This window comes from Sipha flava, unplaced genomic scaffold (assembly GCF_003268045.1).
Source record: "Sipha flava isolate LNK unplaced genomic scaffold, YSA_version1 553_pilon_pilon, whole genome shotgun sequence".
NCBI lineage: Eukaryota > Metazoa > Arthropoda > Insecta > Hemiptera > Aphididae > Sipha > Sipha flava.
The window spans coordinates 222,877-249,848 of NW_020273536.1; the positions used below are offsets into that span (position 1 = coordinate 222,877).

At 26.0% G+C, this 26,972-nt stretch overlaps 1 protein-coding gene across 1 annotated transcript; it reads right to left on the minus strand.

Moving 5' to 3' along the window:
* Window positions 1-10,045: 10,045 nt before the first annotated feature.
* On the minus strand, window positions 10,046-18,052 carry LOC112691072 (dnaJ homolog subfamily B member 14-like). Its single transcript, XM_025565211.1, has 10 exons — window positions 17,959-18,052; window positions 17,648-17,885; window positions 17,476-17,577; window positions 17,304-17,370; window positions 16,576-16,721; window positions 16,390-16,509; window positions 16,130-16,278; window positions 10,811-10,917; window positions 10,516-10,679; window positions 10,046-10,454 (listed from the first exon to the last, which is right to left on the minus strand). Exons 2-10 carry the CDS (start codon window positions 17,778-17,780, stop codon window positions 10,333-10,335), a joined length of 1,110 nt encoding a protein of 369 aa, XP_025420996.1. The 5' UTR covers window positions 17,781-17,885; window positions 17,959-18,052; the 3' UTR covers window positions 10,046-10,332.
* Between the last annotated feature and the right edge of the window lie 8,920 nt (window positions 18,053-26,972).

Below are 26,972 nucleotides of genomic sequence, written 5' to 3' on the forward strand. Positions count from 1 at the left end.
TTAGTAAAAAGTTGTCAATAAGAAAAAATGCAAACAAATATTTGTTCTAATTTTTACCGAGTAAAATATAGTAACATTATAATAAACACTACTGTAATTGTTAGTTTTAAATTGCAAATCGAATGGTTAAATTTTATTTTAATGTATTTTTGATCAATTTGTTGTTGTTTAAAATCTTAAAACATTTTACTTTAAGTACGTGTACACAACGCATGTGTCTAATCTAACATGGTTAGCGATATTGGTTCAATAGTTTTTTAAATATAATTTTACCATTTATATGTCTACAGGTCTATATTTTGTATACAATAATATATACTGATTTCTATAGAAATTTTATACTTATTTATCTATGTATATAAAATTATCTTGTCACAGCGATTGTTATTGAACTCCTCCGAAACGACTTGACTGATTTTATTGAAATTTTCTGTGTATATTTGGCAGGTCTGAGAATAGCTTCTAAACTATTATTAAAACACCTAGTTGTTAAGGGTGGCCCTACCCAAACGTATAAATTGTCAACTATTTTTTGAAATTTTTTACAACATGACCCATGTGTTAATCTGAATCGTCTATAGTCTTACATGATAGATGGTAAATGTACAAATGGTTTTCCGAAAAATCTCACTAACGATACTATAACTAATGTCGACCGTTATCCAATATATCGTCGAAAAAATACCTATAATAGTGGACAATCCTTTATAAAAAAATATTAACGGGCAAACGTAAAATAAAAATTTCTTAAATAGAAACTACCATTTTTGACACTGGATTTGGTTCGCTCTATTTTTTTTTTTTTTTTGAACAACTTTGATCTTTACAGTTTTTAGAAACTGTATAATAAAATATGAAAAATAAAATTTAATTAAGGCCGTAACTGGGGGATCCAGGGGTCCGGACCCCCCCCCCCCGAAATTTTGAAAAGTAGAAACATTTTAGCAATGCATATAGTTTATTAACTATAAATTGTATTAAATAACAATGTTAGACCCCCCCCTCCGAAATTTTTTTCCAGTTACGGCCTTGTATTTAATATCAATTTTCGTAAGTATTCAAAGGATTTTTTAAATTAGTCTCTTCGCTTCTTGGGAAAGTTGCCAGGACACTTAAGGCAGCTGACATATAGAACATAGTGAGTCACAACGTGACAATTGTGGTCTGTAGATACTGCATGATATTAAATCCGTATTGGTTATGTATTTGTTGTAGTTGTATTGTTTATAAATGCTAATCAATGAGAGGTGTAATAATGAATCTTCATAATCGAAATGCTAGTATTAACTCATTAAATAAATGATACACCTATTTGCTGATTTTTACTTGTAAAACATAAAACCCTAGTATTCCATATTCTAAATTAATTTTATATTCATAGTAAAATGTATGAAAAAAGCATAAAATTAAAAAATGTAATAAAATTTGTTTAAAAAATCGGTTAAATATTATGATTAATAAAATTATACTTAATTAAAGGTAAATTATTTACCTTTTTGGCCGAATCATTTACTTTATTGGTATAATTTTAAAGCAAATAAAGCAATGATAAACCTTCGTATTTTAAAAGAAATCAGAGCGAAGGTTGGGATTAACAATTGTATATTATAAAACATTGAAATCGTATTTAAGAGTCGTTAATATTCTTATTTATAATTTTGCATTATCTTATAATCTTTACTACCTAAGTTAAATTTACTTATATCTAAATATTTTTTAAATGATTTAAAAAAACTCATGGTTAGCCTTGAATAGAATTTCCAAATCATAAAATCACTTAATTAATAAGAAGAAATATAAACTTTAACGAAGAACATATTTTACATTATTGCTAAATTTTATTTTGGTTTTCCACAAATTATAAATTATTATACTATTCATATTTGCGTATGGTTGGCCTAACATTAAAGACCCTAAAGTTAAATATGAAAATTACTTACAACATTAAAATACATATTTTAATGTAGTTTACGCATTATGTATGACGATATAAAAATTATGTAACCCATTCTTGTTTGAATAAATTTGAAATTATTTAAAATATTGTTGAGCTTACAGAAAACATTAATAAAAAAAATAAAAATAAATGTATCCAATATTGTAGATTTATTACTTATAGACTTCATATTCTTAAATAATATTCCTATATCTAAATACCTATAATTTAAATTTATCATTTTTATTAAAGAACAAAACATAAACATAATAAAAAAATAGTTTAAAGAGTTTTTTTTAATTTATTTGGCCGAGATGTATTTGAAATTAGAAGGAAGAATTCAAAGATAGCAGGGTCGGACTGGCCTGGACCGCAGGGTTGGACTGGCCCGGACCGCAGGTTCGCGATCGCAGACTAGGCCCAAGACTTCATGTTCAATGTTCATATTTTAAAATTTTATATGGTATTACTATTTGATTAATTGAACTGTATTTAATCATGTTTTAACATTAAATGACTCCTTATTGCGATACAGCGATCTGAAAAATATTTAGACTGTTGTCATGACGTCATTGCAGTCGAACCAAGGCCGTAACTGGAAAAAAATTTCGGGGGGTCTAACATTATTATTTAATACAATTTATAGTTAATAAACTATATTCACCGCTAAAATGTTTCTTCTTTTGAAAATTTGGTGGAGGGAGGGGTGTCCGGGCCCCTGGACTCATCAGTTACGGCCTTGAGTCTAACCACTATAGATAAAATGGTTTTGTGTTCACAAAATTAATTATATTCATATTACACAATTATATTATATTATTATTATATTATATTATTATTATATAATTTTATTGTAATATCGGTTTTTCCTGTATTGCTTAAACTCTATTCACATTAGCGGTCTCGGTTCGGTCCGATCACGGTCAAGTCAACATCGATAGTACGTAATCCAACGGCATCGTACACACTATCGATCACGGTCAAGTCTCGACCAGTCGATGCACGATCCAGACCGCCGCGGTCACGAGCTTTTTTATCGAGACCGCCTAGTGTGAATAGTCAACCGCCGCGCTTATCTCGGTCATATACATTGTTTTGATTGTTTTTTTAACACTTTTGTATACTCTGTGGCAACGTGTAGATAGAACTTGACTGATTGTGACCGGTAGTGAGAACTGTACATCATAATCCTTGATCGTGACCGGACCGAACCGAGACCGCTAGTGTGAATCGAGCTTTAGGGTACCAGTGATAATTATTTTCCATCTGTAAATTTGAAAGGTTTTATTTGTTTAGTCGAATTTAGGTCTATATTAAGATTATATTACTGATAACTACTAAACATTTTTAAAGTTGGAAAAGTTTATATGATTTAATTTCAAGTGACTTTCATAAATTAACTTTAGATATTTCTAAAATTTTAGGTTGCTCTTTCAATGGAGCAGCTAACATGAAAAGGCCCTATAATGGTTTACAAGCACAATTAAAAATAACTGTATGTGTGCAATCACGCACGTCTGAAGTGAATACTTTTTATTAAGGAGTAGTTAGGAAGGGAATGATTTTATTGTCATCAGTTTGCTTTTCTGTTAGTCTGGTAATACTGATGGGATTATGATAACTGAAGTATAATACAAAATGCTTTAGTTCTATATTTTCAAGTTTCCTGGCAAATACAGCATCAATGGTAGTATCATTCGTAGGATAATTTCTACTGTTCATCAATCTCAAAGACAATTTTTGTTCAAGGAAATCGAGCAATGGTTGAGCCTCTGGCAATGAAAAGTTAACATTAAAATTTCGTGTCAAAACTACAGGTCGATCGCATTAATATACTAGTTCATCAGTTATTTCCTCGAGTCTTCGGGAACCTGCGACTGTTAATGGTAGCAAAAGGCGTTTTCAAGAATTTTCAATGGGGGGGGCTCTAAAAATTTATTAGAATAAAAAAGTGGGGGGCTCTTCCTCCCACACCCCCCATAGTCATAATAATTACAAATTTTATACTGTACAATTTTAATTTTGATACCCAATAGTAAAAAAAGTAAAACTATGAGCCGGTTTTAATCGTGAATTTCAAGAATGGGCCGCATTAATCTCTTGCTACCCCCGAAACCGGAGGCAGCGCACGCCTATGGTGTATATATAAATATTGGTGTTAGTTAGGTTTTTTAACCTCACACTCAGAGTACATAAAAGTATTCATCGTAAATAATTAAAAGTTATACAGAGGGAATATATAAAGATAAAAAATATAGTTAATTTATGAAAGACAGAGCGTGGAAGTTTCTTGCAATCGGAGCATTTATGTGCTTTTAAGCCAAAAGAATGTATGAGGATAATGTACAAAAATATGAAACATAATAAAATCAAAGCAAATATTTTTATTATTTTACAACGTTCCAGTAAGATACAGTTGAAATAAATAAACTGTACTAAGACTAAAATATTTTCTTATAATATTAGGAGAAAAGTGCATTAATTATCAAGCTCTTGGGTATAACAGTACTACACTCATGTCAGAGCATTTGTTAATTCATTACTCTGAAAATCACTATGAGCAAAGTAAACAATATAGTTCAAGGTATATTAAAAAGACATTAATATCATAGTGAAATAAAAGCGTTAAAAATTATAATCCGTACCATGTTTTCTTTATTTTACAGCTGTATTTGTTTAGAATAGTATCATTAGCACCAAAAACACATTGAATTCAATTCCATTCCAATGAAAAAAAGTGTTATGAAAACATATAACTGGTATCTCCCTATATTATTTGGAAAAATAAATCAAATTGAATGAATTTAACATATTTAAAAAAACAAAGTTATATATAATAACTCTTTCCTCATATTTTTTTGGTAAAACAAATAAAAATTAATCTATTTAACATATTTAAAAAACAAATTTATAATTATATGACATAATAATTTAAAGAATCAATTGATTCATAATCGAACGATAGACTTAATAAACATATGTGTGAACAATAGAATTATAAAAAGTATTGCATATAATTTTTTTATCTGATTGTGTTTATAAAAATATCATTAAAGTCAATCACATTCCTTCTCAATCAAAACATACAGTAGCTCTGTCCTTATATTTGTTGGTAAAACAAATAAAAATGAATGCAATTAAAAAATGTTAAAGACATTTAAAGCATTTAGTATAAAGAAAATAATTTACAAATAAGATAAAACTTACTGGGTTTTCTTATTTTCATAATATCTTATGATATTATATAAGTTATTTTTAATTTTTATATTTTTATTTTTAAATATACATATTAACCTTTTTCAAGATTATTTGCTGTTTAAGCACTTCCCCTGATCTCCATAAGTACTACATAAGTAATATCATGTACAGTTTTTATTAATTATGTTCCTGTAATTTGTGTAAAATATCATCCACCATATAAATTTTTCTATTAAATTCTATTAATTTAGAGGAAAATTCTCTTAATTTCAGATCTGATGTAGATTTTGTAGCCTCTTTTAGAGATATATCCCAATGATTGTCATTCTCTAACAATCCTCTTCAGAAGCATACCTAGGAATTTTTTAGGGGGGGGGTTCCAAAATTTTTATTTTATCTGTTCTCTTATTATAATTATAGTTTAACTCAATACCAAAAAATCACTGTTAATATACTATACTATGATTTATACATTATAGGTATATTATATAATCTATACATTTTGTCTGTTGAAGATAATGGGAAATTAAAATACACTATATACTATTATTATATACTATTTACTATTAAATCGTTGAGTATGTAGAAATTTCAATGGGGGAGGGGTCCGGAACCGAACTCCCTCCCCATGGGTACGCCCTTCATCCTCTTTCCTTACATGCATCTCGAAATATCAAAAATTCCTGATTATTGAGCTTTTCGAAATGTTTGAAAGAGTTTGACTCATGTACAGTAGCGTATTTTCAATTTTTTTGGGAGGAGAGGAGTTAAATTATTCTAAAAAATAGGTGATTTACAATATTATAAAAAAATATATATATGGTGAACTAATAATTATATTATTCTATTATTATTATACATGCAAAATAAGTTATTTACAGCCAAATTATATAAATGAATGTTCTCTTTCTATGTACCTTTGTATCAAGTCATTTATGACTTTTGAACCTTTTTCTTCTTCTAGAAGAAGGGTTGAGACCCGGAAACCAAACCTTCCACCCAAAAATACATGACTACCCACGTACATAATGTAAAATCATTCTCAAGGAAACAGAATCATTCCATATTACTAATATAAACTGTGTAAACTCAAATCTAAGTCATCTCCAGATATGATACCAGACCAATTCGAAGCAGGACTCCATGAATTTTTTGTTTTCATTATCTTTCTGTTGTGTTCCAAGTGTACCTCAACATACATAAAAATTCTTGAAAATTCTTCGTGGTGAGTGTTAATTTTTGTGGAGAAGATAGTCGCTCTTGAAAATTATATTCAGTAAAATGGACACGTTCTAGATGTACACTGAGGTGTATGACGATGGGATTCCTTTTCGTTTTTTCGATTATTGCACAACAATAAAATAACAATTGCATGTTCGGGTTTTATCCGTTGAACTGACGCTTTATTTTCTTATTTTTCATGACAAAAGCATATGTCCTTCTCCGAAATCTAATCTATCGCTCTGTACAACATTTTATCAACATCGATTCCGTAGTTTCAGAGATCATTCTGGTGAACTAGGTTACTAGGTGTAGCTTTGTGAATGTATATAAATTATGCGTAGATGTGAGGTAAGCACTTAATTTACTATCTATTAGAAATATCTCATTCGATTTTGATTATAAAAAAAAGTTTTTTTTCAAAACAAGCATACATTCTAATAATATTTTGTTTTCTTATTAATAATTATTCCTTAAATTTTTTTATTTTATAATCATTTTTTTTACATAAAAAACCTAACAATTTCTTAAGAATTATTGATTCTTGAAGTTTTTCTCGAGTGATATTATTGTTATGTATATTGTCTTAATGTATTATATTCTTTATGAAAGCTTTCTAATACATTTTCTGACAGTTGTTCTTACTGGAAAAGGTAAAGATTTTTAATATCAGCTTTGTGTAATAATAGTTTGTGAATAGTGGCACTCATTTAATACCTTCCATAAAGTGAAATAGCTATTTTGATCTAAATGTTAATCAATGTAAAAAATTAATAATTGAATAAATCTAGTAATAAAGTGGTCCAGAAAATAAAATTTGTTTCACTAAGAGAAGCCACGAACAATTATAAAAGAATAATTATAATAAAAGACGAAATACTAAACGTTTTTTTTTGTACAACATGAAAAAGTAATTTATAGTGTATATGCTTCAGGGACGAGGTCAGGAGATATAGTAGGGTTTGAGTGTTCAACCCCCCCCCCCCCGAAATTTAAACAAATTTAGAAAAAAGTACTGTTTCATATTTTTATACAATTAAAATTTAATATTATAAAAATTTGCCATGGATAATACAATAATCCATAGTCAATCTATCTAGTATTATTAAATTAATTATTACCAAAATTAACTTGTGAAATAAATACGTTTGAAATACGTGATAGTAAAAATATTAAACCCTCCCCTCCCCTGAAAAAATTTCTGAGAACGCTTTTGATTTGCTTGCTATAAAATGTTAATAAGTGATAAAACTAAATCAGAAAAAACTTGTGCAGTTACAGTATGAGCAGTTGACTATTTTATCGCTTGAATAAAATAAATAAAAATAATAGGGATAGGTTCTCCCACACTTCGAACCCTCGAACTTTAAGAAATTCGAACAATTCGAAGTTCGAGAAATATGCAAGTTCGAATTCGAACATAATACATAAAGTTAGTTTAATAAAAAAATATAAATCAATAACTAACAAGTTATATAATAATTAGAAATAAATTTTAAATAATAACATTACTTAATAATTATACTTCTATTATAACATTAAACTTTTTAGTTTGTCATACCTAGTTAGTTAAAACTCAAATTTTTAAGTTTTAACTTTTAAATGTTTTAATTTTTCAAAGTTCGAAAGATCGAAAATAGTTCGAAGTACCAACAAGTTCAAGTTCGAGTTCGAGAAAAAAATTATGTTCCGAGTTCGGGTTCGAGTTTGTGAAAACTTCAGTTCGACCCATCCTAAACAATAATTACATTAGCCAACAATTTATTAGTTTTTATGTACCTTAAATTTAATGATGTTATGCATATGATTAATGAATTAAAATAACTATCATTAGATCAAAAACTCATCAACAGCTTTCATCACTAATCTCAAAAGGAATCTACATATAAACCAAAAAATTAAAAGTAACTTAAAACATTTCGGTAGCAATTTTATTGACTTCATATATAACTGATGATGTATTATTAATTCGAAATCTGTCATAAATTACACATTTATTCATTAACAACTTTAAAAAATTTTGTTTAAAAAGAAGATAGAATATGTAACACATTCTTGTATACTAAAAATATCTTATAGCCATATTATGTAATATTAAATATTAATAAATAATAAAAAAATAAAATAAAAATGTATTAAATGTACTTGTAAATTAATGTATAAATAATTAAATAAAAACCCAGCTTGATGTAATATTATACTTATAAGTATGACTGATTTTGAATCCAAAATTTATCTTCAGGTTTTTATTTATTTATATAATTCTATATATAATCTATTTGTTTATTTATTTATTAATAATAAATTGATAGTGTTTGATAGGTAAAGAATATATGGATAAATTTACTTAAATTTATTAAATACTATTAAAGACCAGATTTTACCTTTTTTTTTTTTTTTTGTATAAACTGTATAAATTTAATAGGAAATTATGATAGGAAACATAAGAGAATACAAATTACATAATTTTTTTTCAAAATTATAATATTATTAATGCCGCATTCATGATATTAATACTTTTCAAAAATCATTTTTTATAATAGAATATAAATTATATGAATTGTAGTTATTTCTTATAATTTATTAAAATGATTATTTATTTATTTGTTTTATACAAGTATACTATGAAAACTGATAAATTGTTTAAAAAAATGTTTTTTAAACATTATTTTTCAAAAAAAAAAATATCATTTAATTATTAAATTAATACAATAAAAAAAATAATCTTTAAACAACAGATCACTAAATAACATATTAATATGACAATAAAACAAATATATAAATAAAAACATATAAGCAAAAAAAAAAAAAACCATTACTTGAAGCTATTTAAGATATGCCTAATTTCAAAATCATTAAATTAAAATTGTACATTTGTAACATAATACTTATAAATTGTCTTGTAATATAAATATAAAGAATAGGTATAATTCTTTATAGATATTTTCAAGACCAATAATTACCAATACAAATAATAAAAATGATTTATCATATTTTAAGTTTTAAATATATTTTAGTTAAACCCAGGTAGTTTAAAAACAAACAGAATACAATAGAATATAATAATTAATAGATAACAAAAATATATAAAATTAACAACTAACTTTTATCCCAATATTGACATAAAAAAACAATTTAGTGTCTTTTACAATGATTATTTCAAATATTTTAAATATTTTTATCTTATGATAAAAAAATAAAATTGATAACATAACACTAGAAAAATGATTGGAATTAACACATTTAGTTATTCTTGAACAAGTTATTAATGTGTTCATTTACAATAATTCAAAATGCATTTAGTTTTTTGTTAACCTAAACAGCTTTGTTTCAATTATTTTATATTTTGTCAATGTGCAAAATAATTATTGTGTTTATCATACACATAAAATCAAGTAATATAATAACATTTTTAATGTGAAAGAAACTCACTATTAACTAAGTATTAACCTAGCCATTGAAAGTAAAAATTAAAAATCGTAATTGAATTTATTTTTTTTTTTATAAAATTATCATTATAATTATTATAATTTTAAGTTTCAGAATTTATCTTTCCTTAAAATTGTATTAACACCACAACACTAATTATAAGTTTTTATATACTAAACCAGAAAAAAAAATTTGAATAAAAAACAATAGAATTATTACAATATGAGCTAAATTTATTAATTTTTAAATGATAATCTTAGGGGACTTTGTTTTCAAACACAAAAAAAAATATTTGTTTTTATAGCATAGAATATTAAAATTAATTATATATGTGTGGAACATTCTAAACACTTTGTATAATTGTACTACTTTAAGAATGCTATTGAAACACGAATATTACATTTTACTATTTCTATCTACTTTTATATTATAGATTTAGTAAAATGTGCTCATTGATAATTCCACACCGTGCACATTTTACATAAACATCTATATTGATTATTTACATAAAACAAAACATAAATAAGTAATATTATAAAAATATAAATTTACTTATACTTTTGTTTCATTAATGTTTGATACTCTTCACAAGATTTCATTTGGTATTTACTTGCTTTATTAAATAAGGTAGAATCGTCATTTAAGCGTGCTCTCCACATTAAGGACTCATCTAAAATATTTTAAATTTTAGTAACAATATTGAATACATAAAAAATTCAAATACATCATACAATATTCTTTTTCTCGTATACATTTGGTGCGAACTGTATTTATATAATCTTCTTCAATGGTATGCTCTAAACGTCTTAAATCACCAGTATAGTCCGTATGAAAATTATCTTTTACATAATATGAAATATCTCTAAATGATGTATGACGATGAACGGGATATTTTCTGAATTAAAAAACAAAAAATATATTTTTATATATTTAAATAAGTTTATAATACATAGAAATAATGTTAAAATATACATTTCATAATCACCATATGGTAAAAGTTAAATAAATAAATACAGAAATACTCACGAAGAATGTTTTAAACTGTACACAGGATCATAAGAAAAATTTGAAAATAATGACAGCAACAATAGTAGAAGAATTGGTAATAGTTGAAAATATATACTGGATGATTCCTATTAACATAATATTATATTATACTGATTGTAAGAGAATTTTATAGATAAGTTCAGTAAATATTTGCTTATATTAAAAAGATAATAAAAGGTTCTTCAATTTATCAGCCATTTCAGGTAACTAAATTAATTTTATAGAGAATTATAACTATGGTAAAATTGTTTTATTAAAATGTGTTTGTTGTTTTGTTATAGAGTAAGACCTCGATAAGACAGAATCGTTTAGGACCATGAAATTTTTCCATGTTAATGGGGTTTCCGTTTTGACAGGGTTAGTTAATTATATGTAATTTGAAAAAGGACCACAAAAATGTTCCATAATACCGTGGTTTCCGTCTTACCGAAGCTCTGTGTTATTTAGGTTTTACTGTACCTACTAAATACTAATAACTTTTTATTTTTAACTAAAATATAATAATAAATTAATCTGAATACTATATTTTTTTTATCCTTACACAGTAATTTATATTTCTGTTTACAATAAAATATAGAATAATTTAAACTGAGAGTCATAGCTCTAAGGAGCATCACGAATGTTGGTCAGTGAAGCAACAGCAATAGAGAGAAACATGTGCAACTTTCTTAGCCAAAATGTTTTGACTAATAATTATTGTATAGTATGTCTTTAATAGTTTGGTTGCCACCAAAATATTGTGAAGGGACAAACTATCCATTGAATACTTCTGATAACTACAACCAGTTCTTAATTTTAAATCAGCAATAATTAGTCTAATTCAAATTAAAAATAATATAAATAATAAGGACTGATATTAGATTAAAATATATTACCTCATTAAAATAATGAGTAATTAATTAAATAATTAAAAAGGTGTATTTATAAGATAAAGTAATGTTTAAAATGCATCTGATTTTAAGTTTATGGTAAAATAAATAATATGATTGGTCACTCCTGAATGAGTTTTAAAAAGTTTAATAAATTATCAGAAAAATAATTATCGATCAAAACCAAAACTCATGAATAGTAATAAAATACATATTGTAATATTTTAAAACATTCAAATTTTAAATGTTTAAACATAAACAGAATATGGTTTAATTTAACTTAAGACTTAAATAACTATATCTTTTTTTTTAATAGCAGTTTAAATTGTTTTACACCAAAAAGGTTCTTTATGATATTAAAATTATATTGAGTTAATTAAAACTATGTAAATAGTCAGTATAATGAAATTTATAAATTAAAAAATAAAGAATATATATTATTTTAATAGCAAATAAATAAAATATTATTATACTTTCAATAATAAAAATTTTGAATTTTTTAAAATATATTATATTAGAAATTCAAATTTCAGTTGAAATACAATAATGGTTAAACACTGAAACCTAAATAAGCAAGTGTATATCAACAAATTTTAATGTATACCATGTTACTATAATCCTTATAAAATATATTATAGATAGTACTGCTATTTAGTTTAAAATAATTGTATTTAAATACTATTTACTTTGTTTAAATAATTTTAAGAATTTTAAAAAATAAATAAAATTTATTTTATGAAAATATAAATGTATGTATGATATAAATATATCTATAATATGATATAAAAATTGTCTAACATTTAGGAATTAAAAATTAATTATAAAATTATAACTTTTTTTTTTTAAAAAAATAAGAGCTATATAAAAATTTCAAAGACCGCTCATATTATATTAGATAGTCTAGGTTAATACATAATATAATAATTATTAATTTATTGTAAGATAGAAAAGATAATAATCTAATTACAAATTACAAAATTCATTTTAAAGATAAAACAATAATTCAAAAATTACATCTTATTCCAACATTGTAACCAAATTGGACTTAAACTATTCTTAACATGTATAACATATAGGTAATTAATCAATGGGAAATCATATCTTAAAATGAATTTTATATTAGTATATTGTTTTTTTTTAATGTATAGATCAGAAATTTTTATTTCACAATTAAAAACAGAAATTCCAACATCATAATTTAAAAAAAAATTGTTCATAAAATAATTAAATATTAAATAAAAATTTAAAATTATTAAATGGTTAATACTTGTAAATTAATAAATAAATAAATAAATAAATAAAAGCTTAGATTGAAGTATTATTATTTTTCTAAAGTATGACCAATTCTGAATAAAAATTTCAACATCAGGTATATAAAGTCAATAAAATTGCGACTGAATATGAAAAAATAAAACTGTAACTCTATTCTGATTAGGAAAAAAAATAAAAGTCAGTCTCTTATTTGTAATTTTATGGAAGTTTTAAATACCTAATGATGAAATTTTAATTTTAAACTAATCAAACTTTACAAATTTAATAATAATAATAATCCAGATGATGCTTTTATTTATTTATTTCTATATATTTTAAATTTTTTTCTAATTTACATATTTTAAATATATACATTTCTTCTACGGTTATTATAGTACCAAAATTAAATTTATAAGATTACAACATATAACAATTTATTTCATCAGGCGAGTAACAAATTTAAAATATATTTTCAAATGTATTGTGTAACTAAGAAAAAGTTAACTCATAAATTTTAATCTTAAGTCATTGCAAAACCAAAAATTTATTCAAACAATTAATTTAATAAATAATAAAAATACTGTCAATACTGTCATTTTATTAAAATAAATATTGATTGTTGAATTTAATCTAAAAAACACTTTATGAATAAGATTTATGTTTCAAATTTTTATAAAATAATTAATAATGCTAAATTTATGACACATTTTTGTGTACATTAAATTAATAACACAAGAAATAACTGTGTAATAGAGTACAAATAGATAATAAGTAATTTTTTATAGAAATATTAACATAAAAAGGTTCTACTTTGCTTTGATCAGATTATTATAGTCTATAAAATATTATTATAAAAATAATGCACAGACATTTTTATAAGTATTTAATAAATACTATTTTATTAATCAAAAATCCAACAACAATGTTATCATCAAAGATTCTATGTTTATAGTTCTTAAATAGATAAGTTTTAAAAATAAAAATAAAATATACACAAAGCAATCTTTTAACTATGAACCAATAATTAATTTGGAATATTTTAAACAATTTTTAAATTGTTCACATTTTAAAATATATTGAGCTCTTCTAAAGTATTATTTCTTTGTAAAAAATAAATGAGTAACCATCTTTAAGAATACTTGATTTTTATTATTATTATTTATTTTATTTAGTTATTTATTTATTTTTTTTTTTTGACATACCAAAACACAGCAAACTATTTTATTTAATAATTAAAATATTTGTTCTTAAAAGGTGATACATGAATTAAAAATTTTAATTAACAATAATTAATTCTTAGTTACAAAATATTAGGGGTCTGTAATGTTTTTTGAATACCATTATTGTTTCAACTATGGCAATAATGTAAATAATAAAATTTTTATTACATTATCAAAAAATTATTTGTTTATTAACTATTCATATAGCGATTATTATATTTATTTCTGTTAAATATTAATTATTATTTATTTAAGGAAAATATCTATTTAGAAACAATTTAAAATTCTGTGAAACTTTTAAAAAAGTTTGAAATATATATACAGATGACATGAGATAAATTATTAAATAATATAAAATTTCTATTTTATATTACTCAAAATATACTATAAATTTAGAAAACATAACAATATAATACAATTTTAGTATTGAAATTTACTTAAAAGTTGCCAATATTAATGTATCAAATTGTTGCAAACTCCTATTAAATACACCCAAGTTATTATTAAAATTAATAAAATTTGTGTACATCATCGTAATGATATGGGCGTAAGCAATCATATATTTTTAAAATTTAATGTATAATAAAATAATTATAAGAATTTTTAGCCATTAAAGATAAATAATATAACGATAAAATATTACAGACACACATACGCGTGCACACACACACACATAAAATTAGATAAAGGAACTCAGTTTATAAAGAGATGCGTTCTTATTGTCTTTGGGTACAGACGGTCAAAGGCGAGTATAAAAGACTATGCAGATTGGCAATGCAATAAGATGTAGAGAGTTTTAAACATTTGTAATAGTTCAAAATACATGTATTAATGTATGTTAAAAAAGTTTAAATAAAATTAACAATAGTGAGTAAAAGAAAAAGTTATTATTATTTTAAAATACAAATTGGTCACCTTATCTTATACCTCAGACATCAACCACCATTTCAACAGGCAAGTCGATACAAGGATCAAATGTAATATTGTTTATTTATAATATAATAAGTACTTGAGTTAAGAACATATAACTATTCCAGGTAACTTCGTAACTAATTTTAAATCATGCCATAATTTAAAATTTTTGTAAAAAAAATTATTTTTATTTTTTAATTAATCAAAAAATGTCCAAATAAAAATCAAGTAAGCAATATTATTAAAAATATCAATTAATTTTTTTTAAAATATAATTTAAAATTATGGATCCAATATAGAGGACAAATTGTAATACTATTGATGATTCAAGAATTTCATCAGACTAAAAAAAAAAAAAAAAAAAAAAAAATTATAATTTTTAATGTAAATTATAAAAACTTAAGACATTGTATAAAAAATACACAAAATTATTTTAAAATAAAATAAATTTAGCTATTATCAAAACTTTTTTCTAAGTTATTTATAATAAAATAATAAAAAATTAAATTAAAATTAAAAATTAGTAAATAGTTAATACTCATAAATTATTATATAAATAAATAAACGCTTAATCTAGAGTATAATTGTACTTGTAAAGTACAACTGGTTTCAAATTAAAAATTCATCACCAAATATATACAAAGTCAATAAAATTAAACCAATAAAGACGCGATTTTATTGACTTTGTACTTACATGATGATGCATTTTTAAATCGAAACCGGTCGTACTTTACGTGTATAATTATACTCCAAATTAAGTATTTATATATTTATTTCTATATATAAAGTATCTATTTATTTGTTTATACTTCAATAAATTTATAAAACTTTATACTATGAGGTCAAACGTGTTTAATTATCTTAATATACTTTAACCACTAAAAAAATTCATACATTTTTCGATTTTGATAGAATTAAGTATTTAGTCATATTTTGAAATTATTAATATTAAATTTATGAATATTTAAAATATTACTGGTTCTTTATTTAGATTTATATTTAAAAAAAATATTCATTATTTATTATAATAAATAAAATAAGCTTACCTGTTGTTGATGATGATTGTCATTGTCAGAATCAGGTGGCCAGCGCCTTGAAAATGATCGAGTATAATATGGATTAGTCATTGGTCCCTGTCTTGTTGGAAAAGCTCCATTAAAGAACATATTGAATAGTTGTTCAGCTGTAATATCCGCTAAAAGAAAATTATTTCTTTATATACACAATTTATGTAACAACAAAAAAATATATATATTATATTATATTATTATTTAAATTAATATTATAATTTTTAAAATCCACTTACATTCAAACCCATGATCATAATTTCTATGTACGTGATCAGAAGTCATACTTTCATGACCAACCTTATCATATCGTTTTCTTTTTTCTGCATCAGTCAAAGTAGCAACAGCATTACCTACAGCTAATTATGAAACATAAAAAAAAAATTAATTAATATTCCAGAAAATGTTCACATACGATTTTATACTTTTAAAAGCTTCAGCTGCTCCTGGTGCATGATTTTTATCTGGATGTAATACTAGGGCTAACTTTTTATATGCTTTTTTTATATCGTTATCAGTAGCATCTTTTTTTATGTTAAGAACATCATAAAAATCTTTGCAATTGTTAACTCTATAAATAAAAATAAAATAAAAATTAGGATGTACAATTTTAAAGTTTATTGTATAATTAATATAGAATCGTATAGATTTCAGAGCTTTGATAATTTAATAGAACTATAGTAAAAATTCTTAGTTAAATTTAATTAAACAGTAAGAATTATATTTCTAATTCATAAGTACTAATAAAATAACTTAGGTATGGCATTAAATACAATTTTTTTAACAATAATAATACCTACTCATTTTATTAATGAATTTTGGACAATATTTAACATGATCTTCATTGACCCCCAAAAATTATAAGAACTACTAAGAAAATTATAACAATGGTTTATCTTGATCATGTTCAATTTTAATTAAAAAACTTTGCTATTTATAATTTTTGCTGTACACTTATTTATCATAAAATAATTAATTTAAATTACATTTTTAACAAATATATTTCTTATTTTATTCAGATTTTAAAAAATATTAAGAAATTATATCCATCAATGATTTTTAACTAATTTTTTTTTTTTATTATTATTATTATTCAATATATGTATGCATCCAAATATGTAGTAGTTAAGTACTGATAAATATATGCTGTTACTTTTTAACAATGTCCAACTGGGCTTTTGTATACGTAGGCTGATTAGCTCTATCTGATCTAGGACTACCTGTACATAAAATTATTATTATAATATAAATATATATATATATATATATAATATACAATTTATATTATCTAATGATCTAAAGTTAATTATGTGTTAATATAGTACCTGGTGGTGTAATTTTACGTTTCTTGGTATTTTGTCCATCAGCTTTTACATTAGAAGTAGAATTTTTTCTTGCTCCTTGACTTTTTAATTTGTTTAAAAGTTCTGTAAAAAAAATAATTTATCTAGTAATTTAGTAAATAATTTAAAATGTAAAATAATATAAAATATCAACCATCTGCATCAGAAGTAGGAAAAAGTCTTTTGCTTTTATTAATGAATTTTTCTGCTTTTTCGATGTCACCTTCACTGATATAATATTGAGCACGATCTAAACATCGATAAGCCTCATCTTTGTTCACTTCCATAGTTAAGATGTAATTGTATTAATAAGAAAAATTATTTACGAATTCTATTCTCAATGAATACACACGGAGTGCTTTGACAAAAACATTCACGAAAAATAGACGTACCTAATTAAAAATCAAAATATATGTCATTTCAACACTTAGAGTATTAAATACAGAAACATAAAACGGTCTTAACTGTATAAATAATATTTGTAGAAAATTGACTAGTTAAAAGAGTAATCAAATTGGTTAAGCACCTAGTACTATATTGGTAGATAATAAGTACACACATTAGTCCAGAATTGTAAATGATAGAACAGAATTGATCAAAATTAAAAACAGCTGATCGATAGCTCGACTACCACAGACTACAGCACAGTCCCGGCAGGAGCGTCTAAACACAGGAATGCACCTTAAGCATTCTGCGCATGCACGTAATTTATTCCATTATCTTAATGTTAAGTTGTTACATAGAGCTACTCTTAGATCATATGTTCTAAGGAGTTACTCAATGGGCTGTTATCAATATATCATATCAAATCACTATAATACGATAATAATATGAGTTATGAATCAAACTATTCAAAATTTAACTACGTACTTTCTATATAAATAATATATTGTCATTTTATTTTAGTTGTTAAATAATAATGTTCAGTTTCGTTATAATTTTTTTTTTGTAGTAGTATATTATTGAGATGTTTAGTTTCAACTCTAGTATAATGTACTATGTATACATTATATTTTTTCATATGTATTTTATAGTTACTACGTAATTACAATTTACAATTATAACCATTAGCAAATTAACAGAAGTAATATGAACCACGTGCGAATCGCAAAATCTCGAATAGGAAAAAGTTGTAAAAGAGCATTAGCAACCAAATGTATCCAGTATATACGCTCTGCTTATATTTGTTACTATCATTTACTTTGTCTATGTTGATGTTATATTAAAGAGTGTTAAGTAAAATATTAGTAATTCCGTTATAAGTATTCTTGATAAAGTTATTAATCTAACTCTAAAATCCTTACATCCTAATACTGTGCAACGGTGTTGAACTCACAACTCGGCACACTACACTAGTTGATTTTAATTATTCATACTTGTACTTACTATTAAGATAATGTCATTTATATACAGTTCTCGACTTGGCAAAATTAAAGAAGGGGGACTCTATTTACTTTAAAAAAAAAAAGGACGTCCCCAAAACTGGCTGAGCGTTATGATTATAGCGTAATAATAGTAGAGGGGCGCTAAAATTTCTGAAAATTAGTTGGGGTACTCCGTCCGCCTGCGCCCCCCCTCAAGTCGAGCACTGTTAATATACATATTAGATAATATTGAATTTTTATGTTTAAGATGTTTGTGAATTGTTTTGTTAATACTCAATAAAACATTTAGTAAATAGCCTTTGTGTTATACATTTTGATAAAGTCTGGTTTATGAAATGTTCAAATAGGTAATTGGGTAAATGTAGATATAAATAAACATTATTAAAACCCATCTTAACATATTAGATAGTTATTGGTATTTTGATTTTTTTTTTTTCAAATGTATCTGGTATGTATAATGATATATTTCTGAAATGGTCGAAGCACAAAAAAAAGTGTAAAATACGTAATTAGTATGTTCAAATTTTTAATAGTTTGATTCAAAACTCATATTATAATATTATCGTATTATAGTAATTTGATTTAATATATTGATAACAACCTAACATGATTGTGGTGAATAAATTACGCACATGCGCAGAATGCATAAGGTGCATTCCTGTGTTTAGACGCTCCTGTCCCGGCAGACATTATCAATTTATCAGTACATTAGTATAGATAAGACTATCTATAACCGCGATGACGACTGATGAAATACTTTTGAAAACGTGGAATGGTCGAATGGAAATTGAAATTGTGATTTTCATACTACATCAAATACACATCTATAGGGAATTTTCCATTACCAATATCAATGATCTGTTTAAAGAATATGTCTCCAGATTGATCATTTTGCAACATGACACGAATATTCTAGTTTAAATGTAGGTAATACCTTGACATTTTTTCACAAATTGGAGGATTTTAAACATGCATTCAGTTCATCAGCTGCGTTGAACGTGGAACCACTGGTAATGTTTGGCAAAAGTCTCCTGATAATGAAATTATTGCGCCACCAAATTAGTTTTGGTTGTTCCGTAAATCTTTTAGCGTTCTATCTAAAGCCTCTAAAGATTTTTTATGCGCCATCGTGCATTCATCCCACACTATTAGTTCATATTGCTGCAAAAACTTTGCCATTGCCGAATTTTTGGAAATGTTGCAGGTTGTAGTTTTGTTGCTTTGCCTATCCAATGGCAGTTTTAAAGCTGAATGGGCTGTTCGAGCTCCTTCAAGCAAAGTTGCTGCGATGCCTGATGAAGCAAGAGCTAGAGCAATTTCAATTTTCGAGCGAATTTTTGCCAATATAAAAGTAATCAAAAAAGTTTTTCCTATACCACCAGAAGCGTACAAGAAGTAAATCCTTCCAGTTCCATCATTTATTACTTTCACAAGAGTATCAAATACATACTTTTGTTCTTCGTTCAATAGTGAAAGATTTATTTGAATCGATTCTTTCAAAATATTGAGATCATACAATTTTTCACATTGTGATTCATGATGAAAAGCATTATGCATTGGGCGATTGGGCACAGCCATCCTCAATCGATATAATAACTTGTTTGACATCATCAAGCACATATCCTCAATAGAAATCAATGCCTGATCGTAAATTTCTTCACTTATTTGTAAATTCAGATTCCCTGTTCTATTGCGTATATTAAATAAAATATCGTCACACATATCATCTTAGAATTTTATTCACATATCAATTGGTTTTGATAGGAAGCATGTACATATGATAATGGAAAACAATGTATTTGATGAGCTTGTGATGAAATTACAGCATCATTGAGAGTTTGATCTCAATGTGCATCGTTTTCTAACAGTTGCAAATGATGACAGGCTTCTCTGTAAGATCCGTAAAATTCACCATGAATTGTTCGTAAATGTTGGAATGATGTTGGGCCACGTACATTAACTAATAGCAGTCGTAAATGAAAACATTCATCGTTGTTTGGATGAACGGAATAAATTCGACCTATTGCATCGATTGAATATACACCTGGGTAACCTAGAACTGGTTTTCCTTGTTTTCTTCGCATAAATTTCTTTTTTTGATTGATTCCAAGTATAATATTTTGGCATTTCAGAATATAACAGTTTTTGTGCGAAATTATTATTTTGGCACGTCTCGAAAAAAAATGGTTAAGGTAATAGATGGTGGCTGGTGAGCTCTCTGCACCTACTGCATTCTGAGCTATAAAATACATCTCTATACTCTCTGTCCATTTTCTAAGTGCACGACTAAGTGAATAACTGTGGGGTGTCTTTCATGAATTAGAAAAAAAAAAAATTCGCCAAAATGCTTCATGACTGCTACCATAACGACCCATTTGGTATTGGATTACTCCATCATTCGAATTCTCTGCACCAAATCCATCGGTGAATATGGAACAATCCAGCAATTATCTATTTAAAGCTTGTTGAATTATTTTAACAATTGTCAATCTTCCATTCTCTGCTAGTGATCGCCGACGATAGAGTGGAAAACCATTATTTCCAGTAATTGTTTTCGATGTTTATGTTCGTGGATAGCGCTTTGAACATTTACCATCTACCATACACGGTATATTTTGATTAAGTGTTTCACATGCACCATGTATCATGTTTTTGATATATACCTCATGCAAGCCAGGATCTACTTGTTTATTAGGAATTTCAGCTGATATGAATTCATCAATTTTATTTGACCTAATATTTTCAATCAACCAAATCAAAAAGTGTGTATGCGGCAATCTATGTTTCTGCCACTACAGAATAAATCCAGCAGTGTGTCCTCATACGTAATGTAAACACACAATGTTTAACAATTAAATCCATTTTATATGTTAATAGTTCTAATTGACTTTTAATTTTACTTTTTTTTAATCTTTTGTATGGGAATATAAAAAATGTTGTTTTTAAACTTTTTGAGGCAATATTTTAAAATGTTTTTTCCATAAGAACCATCTTCGTACTTCAAGGAATATTATACAAAAAGAATTAGACAAAACGGACCGGCCGTTCTCGAGTTTTAGCGAGACTAACGAACAGCAATTCATTTTTATATACATAGAGATATGTATGTTTGCTGTGGATTGGTGGAATTAATAATTAACATTTATGATATATTTGATTTTAATTTTATTTTACCCGTGGAGAATTATTATATTAAATAGTTTTTTTAAACACTTACGGTATAATCATTGATAATTAATAAATTATTTTAAATGATAAATAAATGATAGTATCATTTAAGTGTTCATAAAAGTGAAATTTATGTTTATATATATTTATAGATTAAATGCCTAGTAATAAAAGGAATGATATTATTAAGTTTAAAAATTAGAAAAGCCTGTCCGCAACTATCGATTCTTTCAATTTCTTGTTAAAAAAAAAAAATATATATCGCTGCGTAACATTTGGAGTTTATTTCATTCATAAATTTAATTAAAGAAAATGTCTGTAAAACCATTTTGTTACTCTTTTTACACAGAATGTAAAATTAAGGTATGAGAAAAATAATACCACAATAACTCTAGGGATTCTACTCCAATCTGGATTATTTAACCCCTATTTAGGACTTATAACAGGGGCATATTTAGACTTACTTCTAGGTGGGAGGGGGGGCAACTCAAAATTTTTCTTTAATTCAGGCTCAAAATGTACAAGTCAAATTTTGGTAATATTTAAATTGGGTGAATCCTAATATTTGTTTTTTTTTTTTTTTAATCTTATGTCAGATTCACTTAGAATCGACTTTTGTGTAGTTATTTTTTAACACCTGTCTGAGTTTTGAAAGTTACGCTTGTGTTTTATTTGATTTTTCACTAAATATGGACCCGACAAAAAGCCCAATTCAGTATTCATAGCCACGCGTAATTTGATTTCGTTACAAAACTATCCACATTGAAAAAATTCCTTAAATACGTTTTCAGGGGGGAGCGATCGCCCCCCCCCAAATACGCCTCTGACTTATAAACAACGGAAATGAACTAACCCATAGAATAATAGAAAGGATAATTGAAAGTAAAAGGGACCAAAGACGTCCGAGAACTTAATTTGTCAGTCAAATTATCTCCGAGACAGGGATAATAAGTTACATCGAACTAAAAAAGCTAGCTAAGAACAGAGCAGAGTAGAGAGCATTATCCAATTGCAAAACCAACCTTAAAGGTCGAATACTAAAAAGAAAGAAAGTAGATATTTAACTGTAAACTAATTTCGGATTACTCTCATTTAGTACTAGAAAATTAAATCATACAATATCATACATCATCTTCCGTCATCTACTTAGTTCTAAATCTAGATCCCAAATTTTCAGTTCCTAAAAGGTATAATTTCTGGCTGGCCTAAATTTCTTCGAAATACAGCGGGTTGGGACTAACATAGTTCAAGTCTTTTAAAAAATTTTAATGCCGTCATCAGAACAAAATCTGCCTACGATTCTATTATTTTTGTCTTTTCCTCCCTCTCATATCTTTTTTTTTTTTTTTATAAAGTTTATAGAAAATTTAAAATCTACATTAAGGCTACAATAATTAAATTTGAGGGAGGAATGACAATGATGGGACGATGAAAAGGGAAGCTCACAGTAGAGCTACCTTTATATGAATCTTACATTTTTTTAGTCAATATTAGAGGTCTCTGGACCAATTGCGATTTAGACGTCGGGTAGGGTAGCCTGGAAGAGATTTTGAGTGTAGTTGAAATATTAGTTGGTTTGGGTAACCTTACAATTAGGAGTGGAGTCTTTGGTAATAAGTGGCTGCTGTCTGGTTGATGGATGGGACTTTGAGGTCTTTATGTAGAGTGGCATTTGTGACAAACTAAGGGACTTTGGTGTGCATGCGGAGGCATATGGATTAGAACGCTTGAATAGTTCTAAGATTTGACGGTTTAGCAGAATCCTAAAGGGCAATTCCGTATGACCATATTGGTTGGAGAAGATTTTTGTATGAAAGTAAACGGTATGACAAGTTCATATTAGACTTGAGAAAGTGTCTGATAATATACAATAGTATACTTTAAAAAATTGTTGGTCAAGTTTTTTTGTTTACATGCTATGGTGTTTGTAAGATTTTATTTCCAAAGGTCAGTAGCGGCTCGAGTTTAGGTGTACAGGTGTAATAACGACTTGTATCAAAAGAATATATCCGGTTCTCTATTTGCTAAATTTTACAGTAGTAGCTTACTGTAGAAGACTATATATTAGATTCTTATATAAAAATTAACGCTGAATTTCCACCAGAAATATGGTCAGAATATTTATCATGGACATTACGCACGAATAACAATAGCGAATTTTCCCATGGATATTAAATAGTTCGTTTAATTCTTCTCACCTTAATATTTTTAATTCTATAGATATTTTAAAAAATATACAAATTGATACTTATATAGTGTTACGAAGTCAGTGCTCAAGGAATATAATAACAATTGAAAAAAAAAAAAATGGAAGAATTAGAAACTAAAAAAATTACTAAAATTGAATTAGTGAAGCAATTTTCATTCAAATTTTTACCTACATTTCAACATTCCGTAAATGGTGTCGTTTTTTTGCAATTTTTCATCTGTTTTCCGCAATAATTATTATTGGGAAAACGATTGAGAAATATAAAATGAACTAATATAACATTTGCTATCGAAAACCATCCCTGATGTTGTTGATAGGATCAATTTTATTAAGAAAAATCGTGTCCACATTCATAAAAAATAAAAATATGTGTATGTAAAAAAAATAAATATTTATAATTGTATAGAGTCCACGAGGAGTTAAACCCCCATCCTTGACTACGCCCATGAATATAAATATATACATAAAAGGGTAATATATAAATAAATATAATATACTAAATGTCTATATGCATAATTCGAGCGTAAATCGATTTACTAAATAGCGCAGAAATAAAATAAAATAATTTGTACAAAAAAGAAAAAAAATGAAGACAATAAAAAAACGTATGATAATATATTTTTTTTGTTTTATAAATGGACATTTACATTATAATTACTAAATTACACACAATTCATTTGAACATCACGAGCCGCCACTGTTATAGGTACGAGTAGAATGGTGTACCCTATTTACTTTAATCATTGGTTTTATAATATCAAATCAAATTTAAGAAAAAATTATTATAAAATAGGTACCTATTTAAAATGAATTAAGCAGGAAAGTGTACATTATAACACAGATTAATACATTTTTGAACACCATGGAATATAACTTACAAAATGTATTTCGGATGCGGAAAAATTCAAAGTTGTCTGCCTCTACATAGTGGACTTGAAATTCTATAACAAAACACCTTACAAATTTACGCACACTAAAACTGAACAATAAGCATACATAAGTATCGCTGTTTTGTTGTATGTACCTACATCCATTCAGACAATAAAGAGCCATAACATTGATAACGACGAAAAATCAAAATAACATGGACTTTCTAATTCTTCTCCCTGTGATCTACAGTTCAAGTTTCCATCTACAATTTTATGACACTTCATACGTTGCACTTTTGTTTGTACCAGTTATCATTGTCGCTTCTAATTTTCTTTCTTACACACCTAAGTAATTATTACGTCTTCCTAAAATCCCGGATGAATCTCTATTCAATGATTAAATGCTGTCCAATTATCTTAGTTCCCAACACGTTTTCACTGATGGTTCCGTGTATACTAATTCATGTGGCTTTTTCTTTTTTATCCCCACGCACAATATTTCTTTTTCTGATAAACTTATCGCTCTCGCTTCGTCTTTTACTACTGAATGTTACACCATAAATAATGCTTAAATTATTTTAGTTAAATACGTTTTCCAATTGTATGACAATACAAAAATTATTTTCGTTTTTTTGGATGGCTAAAAAGTAATGTTTGCTACTAGAAAATCCGATAATGATAATAATAGCATCCATCCTACATTTTTTAATTTTATTATTTTTGTTTAAATCCAGAGGTGTTTAAGTTCACCCCTTGCACCCTACTTTCGACGCCCATGGCTTCTACTATATTACATTATGGTATTGTGGTATAAGTGAGTTTTTACATTTCTTATTATTATTCCATTTTTGTTTATCGTTTTTTAGTTTTTTTAAATTCTATTACTTTATACTTTTTTTTCTTTATAATGCTTTAATATTTTAATTCTAATATCATGAAGAGATTATGATTGGTATATCTGCTCCGCAATATGATTTACTTTACCTAATTTGGTTTCTAAATTTTTGTTTTTTCATAATGTTATTAATTTGATACCTCCAGGAGCTTTCTAAATATATCTTCTTTGTTTATGATTCTTGAACAAGATGTTTGCTAGCACAAGCAAAAATTGTTTGAGTTTTTCGTCTCTTTCGTTTATTTTTCCTAGTCCGAAATTTCTTACTATATATCCATCGTTTTGTTCTCTTGCTGACACATTCTAAATACCTAAAATATTGACGTTTTCTCCAAATTCTATCATATTTAAAACTTCATTAATATACCGTACACTTCTTCAACATCATTGACATCATGCATTGTGGTTGGTATAAATATTTGAATAATTATTAGATAGGAATTTATTTTACCACATTGTATATCCATCAGGAAATCTACTCCAGTGTATGAATCATTTGAACCTATGTGCACAAATCTATATTCATCACTCTAAAAATCTCTACATTCAGGTCATATTCTTTCACTATGACTTTATGACAATATTCAGTCAATCATTTCCAGTTTAAGATTTTCAAATTGCCCACATCATCCAAGAAATCTTATATTCCAGATACCAATTTTTTTTGTAACTTCACTTTGTGTCTTTCTAGATAGTCTCCACCTGGACATCCATATGGGAAACTATTTTGTATCCAGAATTTTTTACATTGAGTTTGTAAATACTAGATTTGTTATATGGTAGTTTCTCATCTCCTACCATATTGCAGTACTGTAGTCTTTGAGATAACTTTCAGTACCATCTACAGCTATTTGATATGCAGCTGTACCAGCCTGTTTGGCCTCGACCTACATCCACCACTGGATAAGCTGCTGTTCACATTCAGTCTCTTTTAGCTGCCTTTTACAGGTAGG

Bases quoted from the DNA above. Each gene is read 5' to 3' on its own strand.
- LOC112691072 (XM_025565211.1), bottom strand. From the start codon at position 17,780: ATGGAAGTGAACAAAGATGAGGCTTATCGATGTTTAGATCGTGCTCAA. The intron at 16,279-16,389 runs GTAAGTGGATTT...ATTTTCTTTTAG, and splicing joins TTATGATCATGGGTTTGAAT to CGGATATTACAGCTGAACAA. The intron at 10,455-10,515 runs GTATGATGTATT...AAAATATTTTAG, and splicing joins TATACGAGAAAAAGAATATT to ATGAGTCCTTAATGTGGAGA.